The following is an 8,233-nucleotide window of genomic DNA, read 5'->3' on the forward strand; positions in this document are numbered from 1 at the left end:
TTGCTATCATGGGGAAAGATAAGAGATTAGCAAGCATTAATCCTATTTGATCCAGGGTCTACAGACAATTTCATATCTGAAGATTTAGCCCTAAGATTAGGGATCTAAGCGGAAGAGCTAGGCAGAGCTCTTGATGCTGATCAAATGTTCCAAGGGAATCTAGTGCAAGTTACTCCTTTGATTGGAAAGCTTCATGTCCATGTGCAGAGCTATGTAGATCAAGAGGACTTCTTAATCTCTCCTCTTTAAGCAGCATGATGTTATACTTGGTACACCGGGGTTCCATCGAAAGGAAGTAACAATAGAATACCCTAAGAGGGTGCTGAGTTTTCTCCATAGGGGGAAAAACCAGCGCTTAGTTGCCAGGAATAAAGGGGAGACTATCCCCATTGTATCTGATGTTACATGTGGTAAAGCGATAAAGTCTGCAATTTCTACGTACATGGTTTTTGTAAAAGAAAAAGAGAATGATATGCATGCTGAGATGAATGATGCAAACAAAGATAAATTTTAGTTTCTTGTAAACTTTAAAGATTGCTTTTCCGATGCTTTGCCAAGGGAGTTATCCCTAGAGAGACCAGAGGATCATCAGATAGAGTTAATGCCTGGTAGTGAGCCACCAAATAGACCACCTTATAGAGTTAGTGCAGAGAGAGGAGATTATGGCTTAGGTGCCAGACTTGCTGTCCAAAGGGTTGATTCTGCCCAGCTCATCTCCTTTTTGCTCACCAGTACTTCTAGTACAGAAGAAAGATGGTTCTTTTCGAATGTGCATTATCATGCATTGAATAAGATGACCATCAAAAATAGATTTTCGATACCATGCATAGACGATGTGCTTGACCAACTCAGAGGAGCAACAGTTTCTAGCAGGATAGACTTAAAGAGTGGCTATCATCAAGTCAGAATACAACCACAAGATGTGCATAAGACAGATTTTCGCACTAGATTTGGGTTGTATGAATACTTAGTGATGCCTTTTGTGTTGACAAATGCTCCAGCCACATTCAATAGAATGATGGATCACATCTTCCGAAAGTACAGGCATTTCACGGGTACTTTCTTTGATGATATCCTAGTCTTTTCAAGGACAGAAGAAGAGCATAGGGAACATCTTGCTTTGGTATTCCAAGAACTTCGAAATCATCAGCTTTTTGCCAATAGCAAGAAAAGTGAATTCTTTTTGGAAGAGATCCATTATCTGGGGCATATAATATCCAAAAATGGGATATAGATGGATCCTACAAAGATCCGAGCCATCCAAGAATGGCCTGAGCTGAAAACTGTGCATGAAGTCCATAGTTTTTTGGGATTTTGCTCCTATTACAGGAGATTCATCAGGCATTTTGCTGATATCGCAGCTCCATTACATGACCTTACTAAGAAAAATGTAGCCTTTAGATGGGGAATATCACAAAAGAAAGCATTCAATACACTCAAGGAGAAGTTGACTACAGAGCCTATTCTTGTAGTCCCGGATCTTTATCAACCTTTTGATGTTAATTGTGATGCTCGTGGAGAGTGTGTTGGGGCTGCATTACATCAGAATGGACATGTAGTAGCATACGAGAGCCGAAGATTGCATGACACTGAAAGATATCTAGGAATCTATGAAAAAGAATTATTGGCTGTAGTTCATGCTGTGAACACATGGAAGCACTATCTTTTGGGTGCAGATTTTATTGTTAAAACAGATCACCAAAGTCTGAGATATTTTCTAACTCACACAAAACTTTTTGAGAAATTATGAAATGGGCAAATATGCTATCAATGTATCATTTTCAAATTATCCATACCCCAAGAATTTGGAACAGAGTGGCAGATGCCTTCTCCCGAAGACCCCAGGTCAATAATGTAACTATTGCCTATCATCAGGACCTAGAAGGCATGAGAGAGCAATATGCTAATGATGCAGATTTTGGCGAGATTTCACAGCAAATGCAAGAGGGGTAGTCCACCAGCAACTATTCACTGAAAGATGGGTATATAGTGAAAGATGACTGCCTATGCATCACCCAAGAGATGAGGAAAAAGATTTTAGAGGAATGCCATGCACCTCCCTATGCTGGACATAGAGGAATTACAGCAACAACTCTAGCACTAGAGAGATATTTCTTTTGGCCAGGAATGCGTAAAGATATACATCAGTTTGTTACTGAATGCCTTACGTGTCAGAAAGTGAAGTATGATAGACGGAAGGCACCTGGCCTACTTATGCCTCTTCCCATGCCTCAAGCACCGTGGGAAAGTATTACAATGGACTTCATTTTTTATTTACCAAGATCAAAGTCAGGGAATGATGGGATGTGGACTATCATTGATAGATTCAGCATCAAGCAAGCTCATTTCATTCTGGTTCGCAAAACCATAAAGGTAGATCATATGGCTAAGCTTTTCATGGCATAGATCTTTAAATACCATGGTATGCCTAAGTCCATTGTCAGTGATCGAGATCCTAGAATGACTGGAGAGCTTTATTTGATAATATGGGGATGAATCTGAATTTTTCTTCTTCTTTCCATCCCTAGATAGATGGTCAAAGTGAAGTAGCGAATTCTACAGCATTGGATATGCTGAAATGCTACGTGGGTGACCAAGGTTCAAACTGGGAAAAGTACCTACCATTGGTAGAGTTTTCTTACAATAATACAGTACACAGCTCTACACGGAAAGCCCCCTTTGAGGTCATTTATGGGAAGGTGATTTTGCCACCTATCCTAAGGACCAAGGATGAAATATTTGCAGCTGATCAGTTTGTGAGAGACCTCCAAACAGCTTACAGCCAAGTCCGGACATCAATTGAAAGGTCTCAAGAGAAACATAAAAGAGCTGCAGATAAGCATAGGAGACAGTTAGATCTTAAAGAAGGGGATTGGGTACTTTTGAAGTTTGAGAAAGCTAGGCTCTGTAAGTTTAAAGGCAAACAGAAAGTGTATGCAAAGTTATCTTCTAGATACTATGGCCCTTTCAGGGTTACAGAAAGAATAAATGAGGTTGCATATAGGTTGGAGACAGGTTGGCATTGCTAGAGCATTGGAGGATTCACAATGCATTTCATGTGAGTCTTCTAAAGAAATTCCAGGGGCCAGAACCTACAGAGCCAGTATCAGAGGATCCACCAGAAGTGGATGAGCTGGAGGAGGTCCTTCAACCAGAGCAGATTGTGTACCATACTATACGCAAAGGCTCTCAAGGCAAGGAGTTTTACAGGTATCTTGTAAAATTCAAGAATTATACGGCACTAGATGCCAAGTGGATGATGAAAACATGTTGTCCGATCATCCACAGCTTTTGGATGTTTACAAGGAAGCTTTTCAGTTGAGGTCAACTGAATAGAAGCTGAGGGGATGTCACCACGATGTAAATATCCTAAGTCAAAGTACTCGTAAGTGTTAATTATGGTCAAAGAGTTCTTTTAATGGTCACAGAATTAACTACGGTTAAAGATACTTGACTCTGGTCAAGTAAACCTGACTTCGACTGGGGAGACTTGGTTTATTACCAAGAGTCTTAACTGCGGTTAACCAGAGAACCACAGAGCTGACTACGGTCAAAGAGTGTTGACTTCAATCAACGAGACTTGGCATGCGCCAAGAGGGTTAACTACGGTTAACCAAGATGTGCCAACTTCGATTGGAGAGAATTGACTATAATTAAGGCGCCTTGACCCTTGGTCAAAGCCCCTTAATTATGATCAAGAGCATTGACTCCGGTCAACTAGAGAATAAATATATTTTTTTATATTTGTTATGTGTGCACATGTGTTCAGTGGGGACACCCACCGTGACTAGAATTAGTCCATAGTGTATTATTTGCATGCAAAGCGCTAATAATTAATGGGTACCATGGTGGTGTGCTTTAATTCATTGTTGCAGGTACTAGGAAGAGTTATTTTCCTAAGCGCTACGGGAGCCTAACAAGAGTCTAGGAGGCGGTTTGCGTGACCAGGTGCTTCGAAAACTCCAGAGTTGCCCTTAGTGGCATGTAATTAGGAAAGTAGTGTAGAAATTGACAAGTGGCTTGTTGCCAAGAAGGGGAGCCTTAGAGCTCATGTAATGATTCATTCACATTTTGGATTTGTATGAACAGCTTCCACGCTGAACTCATGTATTCCTTCTTCTCTCAAGTAATAAAATCCTTCGGGGGGGTCCAACCCGACTGTTGTCATGGGCCCTAGTGTCTCTGTTGAGAGAGGGAGAGAAATGATAGTGTGTCTGATGGTATCTAAATGAACCTTGTTTGCCATAACTAGTTGCACTCCTCCCTTGCCAAATATATATCTCTTGCCAAATCCAGAAACATATCCAACCTCATCCTCTGAAAATAAAACACAATACTGTGTAGTTTCAATCTCATGATAGTCACAAGATTGAAAACCATAAACTCCATCACCCATATCAAGGATTAGCTAGTATTATATCTAGTCACTCACAAGATTGAAAACCATAAAATCTATCATCCATATCACGGATTAGCTACTATGGTATCCCCACCGACGTCATAGAGCAATAGCGGATGTAGACCATAGTATAACCATAAGCTCCCACACATAATATCCACATACCCACATACCCCCCTATACTCGAGCCATAGTATCCACACCCGCCCATATACTTGAGCATCCATTTATACAAAGATCTTCGACCTAAGTCTTAAGAGGAGAAGGGCATACTCAACCTTTACAAAGGCTAGCATCAAAGGAGATGGCTAATCAAAATAGTCTAGATTCGCTTCTCTCAAGCTACAATTTCTTGACTATAGAATTTCATTTGGTCTCTCCCAAACGTCAAATCTAAGTAAAAAATGTTACAACAATCTAGTTGGTAGATGGGGAGAATTTATTGCAATATTAGCAGACCGCAACATGGAAGAGAACTCATAAGTAGACTTCATATTAGCAGGGAGTAGCTACTATGATATCACCACCTACGTCATTAGATATTATGACCCTAAATCTCCTCCTACAAATAATTATAACTATACAAAGCAAGCGAAAGCTTGACCTATGCACAATGTTGTACAAGCGAGGAGAAGCCTATGAAATCTAGGCTACTCCTGAAATTTAAGAAAAAATATTGAATCTTTTAGGGTACATTGCTATAGTTATGCATCCAACAAGTCTTTTCCATTGAGATTTGCAGGCGATTAATTTATCGATTTTTTCCAAGAAGTTTGCTAGGCAGACATATATGCTAGACAGCACAGCATGTTGATCTTCTCTTTTGGTTATGCCTAAGAAAATTTATAGCTTGTATATTACACATACATTTTTTAACAATACTTACAGTTGGCACGCTAGTCTCCACCTCCTCTTCCTCCTGCATGTGGGCATTTGCATAAATGTTAGACATCAAGACGCAAGCTGCATCATCCTTCTTATCCAATTGCATTGCATGTTCAAAGGCTAGTCTTCCAAGTTCCACATTACCCCACTTTTGACAAGCACCCAAGACTGTATGCCATACGGCAAGATCAGGATGGAAAGGCATTTTCTTCACCATTGCTACGGCCTCGTCAAATTGGCCTGCACGGCCAAGGAGATCAACCATGCCAGTGTAGTGCTCAATCGTTGGAAGGACGCCATAGTAGTTGCTCATGGCCTCAAAGTACTTACGGCCCTTATCCACTAGACCCGTGTGACTGCACACACTAAGAACAACAGAGAATGTGACCCTATCTGGCTTTATCCCTTCCCTTCTCATTCTCTCAAGCATATGGAAAACAATTTCACTTTCCCCTAGCTGGGCATATCCTGACATTAGTGCATTCCATGACACCTCATTCCGAACTAGCAGCTCATCGAAAGCTTCCTGTGCTTTTGCTAGTGAGCCACATTTGGCATACATATCCACCAAGGTGCTGCCAACAAAAAGATCCCTTTCCAGCCCCTTTCTCACTATCTCAGCATGTGTTTCTCGGCCCTTTTCTATGGATCCTATGCTGCCACACGCTTTCAAGATACAAACAAATGTAGCGGCATCTGGAGAGAGATCTTCCAGCTGCATCCGTTTGAAACAGTTCAGCGCCTCCTCACCAAACCCCTGCTCAGTATACCCTGTAATAAGTGCAGTCCACGAGACCTCACTTCGGTCAGGCAGCTTGCTGAATGCTTCCCAGGCTTTTGCAAGCGAGCCACATTTGGCATACATATCCACCAAAGCGTTGCCAATAGCAAATTCTCTTTCGAGGCCCTTTCTTGCAATCTCTGTGTGTATTTCTTGGCCCTTTCTGATGGCTGCTAAGCTGCCACAAGCTTTCAAGCTGCAAGCAAATGTGACAGCATTAGGAGAGAGACCCTCGAGTTGCATCTGTTCGAAACAGTTAAGCCCTTCCTCACTAAGCCCATACTCGACATATCCTGACATAAGTGCATTCCATGAGACCTCGTTCCGACCTGGCATTTTGTCAAGGGCTTCCTGTGCTATTGTAAGCGAGCCACATTTGGCATACATATCCACCAAGGTACTGCCAACAACAAGATCTCTTTCTAGCCCCTTTCTGGATACCTCAGAGTGTATTTCTCGGCCCTTGTCTAGGGCTCCTATGGTGCCACAAGCTTTCAAGCTGCAAATAAATGTAACAGCATCTGGACAGAGACCCTCCAGTTGCATCTGTTGGAAACAGTTGAGTGCTTCCTCACCAAAGCCATGCTCAACATATCCTGAAATCAGTGCAGTCCATGAGACTGCATCTTGAACTGGCAGCTTGCCAAACGCTTCTATTGCTTTTGCAAGTGAGCCACATTTGCCATACATATCAACCAAGGTGTTGCCAACATAAACATCTCTTTCCAGCCCCATTCTGACAATTTCTGTGTGAATATCTTGCCCTCTTCCTTCATCTTTCAGCCTAGCACAAGCCTTTAGTAGGGCCACAAAGGTATAGTTGTTAGGATTTACAGAATCCTCCTGCATTTTCTTGTAGAGGTTCAGAGCATGCTGTGATTCCCCACATTCAATATAACCCATGATGATAGAAGTCCAAGAATACACATTCCGATGAACCAACTTGTTAAAAACCTCCTGAGCATCACACATGCTTCCAACTTGGACCAACATTGGGACGAGGTGGTTCCCAAAAGATCTATGATCCTCCAGCCCCCTCTCGCACAAGTAGGCGTACAAACACTTGGTATATGCTAGGTTTTTCTTTGTTCGGCACTTGTGCAAGGTGCATGTCAGGTTCTGAATTGAAGGCATCCGTTCCATAGACGTGAGTGCCTTCTCTAGCTCTTCTCTCGCAGTTCTTGTGCTTTAGATGCATTCACCTGCTCAAGCCTTCCTGGCCACACTATTCCACCAAGCGTAGGTCTTGGGTCCGACCAGTGGATGCTTTAACCTTTTTCTCAAGCATGTCTTTTAAGTCAACCCAGCCTTTTATACATAGCAACTCCTTGAAATCTGGAGATCTTGGTTTTCTCTGTTAGGGCAACAGACTTGTCAGACACAGCTTTGCAATCTCGGTTGTCCCACCCCTGAGGACGGATCCATCAAGTACTCCTGATGAGAACAGAAGCGGGTGTGTCAGGAAATTTAGGGGTTTTCCAATCTCGACCGTCAACCAAGGACAACAGTGCCTGAATGCGAAACCGCTCCAATGTCCATCGAAGAGTTAGCCTGCGGAGATGACGGAGACGGACCCCACTTCGAAAAAATTCATTTCCACGCAACTGAACAAATATAGGGAGGCAGGGCTGTAGTGCCATACCCACCTTGTTGAACTGCTATCTGAGCATGCCACTTCTGGAGTGTCAGCCGTGGCAAGAGCGTGGGAAGGCTCTCTAAGGCTTCCCTAGGCCTTCCACATACACGATCGTGCTTCGTATGTCGCCATTTGAAGGTGACCTTTTACAAGCCAAGTCACACCTTAGCCGTTATTGAAACATGATGATTAAAGTCTGCATGTGTCTAAGTGTAAAGTACCTCCATAAATATTTCCAATAATTTGTAAAAGGGAAAGAGAACAAGGTGAATGATAATTAATCATTCAGAAGGCTTGCCCAAGAGATAAAGGAAGGAGAGAGAGAGGGAGGGAGGGAGAGAGGGGGAGGGGGAGGAACGAGAAAAGGTGGAGAATGCTGTGTAGGAAGACTTGAGGATATAAAGAAGGGAGGGGGGAGAGAGAGAGAGAGAGAGTCAACCACTTTAAAGTTTGCATTCAAGCTTATACTGGAGCTAATGAAGAGAACCCACGTATTGACATATTGTCCAATAGGAAAAATGTACTTCCAAAA

General features: G+C 42.4%; 1 protein-coding gene across 1 annotated transcript; it reads right to left on the minus strand.

Moving 5' to 3' along the window:
• Window positions 1-5,186: 5,186 nt before the first annotated feature.
• Window positions 5,187-7,890, minus strand: LOC147903053 (pentatricopeptide repeat-containing protein At3g09040, mitochondrial-like). The gene is made up of 2 exons (XM_087373556.1): window positions 7,712-7,890; window positions 5,187-7,499 (listed from the first exon to the last, which is right to left on the minus strand). The coding sequence occupies exon 2, from the start codon at window positions 7,206-7,208 to the stop codon at window positions 5,193-5,195; it is 2,016 nt and encodes a 671-aa protein (XP_087229682.1). The 5' UTR covers window positions 7,209-7,499; window positions 7,712-7,890; the 3' UTR covers window positions 5,187-5,192.
• Between the last annotated feature and the right edge of the window lie 343 nt (window positions 7,891-8,233).

The sequence above is a fragment of the Dipteris shenzhenensis genome, chromosome 4, assembly GCF_047967505.1.
Source record: "Dipteris shenzhenensis isolate YYH24624 ecotype China chromosome 4, Dip_SZ_1.0, whole genome shotgun sequence".
Taxonomy (NCBI): domain Eukaryota; kingdom Viridiplantae; phylum Streptophyta; class Polypodiopsida; order Gleicheniales; family Dipteridaceae; genus Dipteris; species Dipteris shenzhenensis.

Excerpts from the sequence above, each read along its gene's own strand:
- LOC147903053 (XM_087373556.1), bottom strand. The coding sequence starts at position 7,208 with ATGGAACGGATGCCTTCAATTCAGAACCTGACATGCACCTTGCACAAG.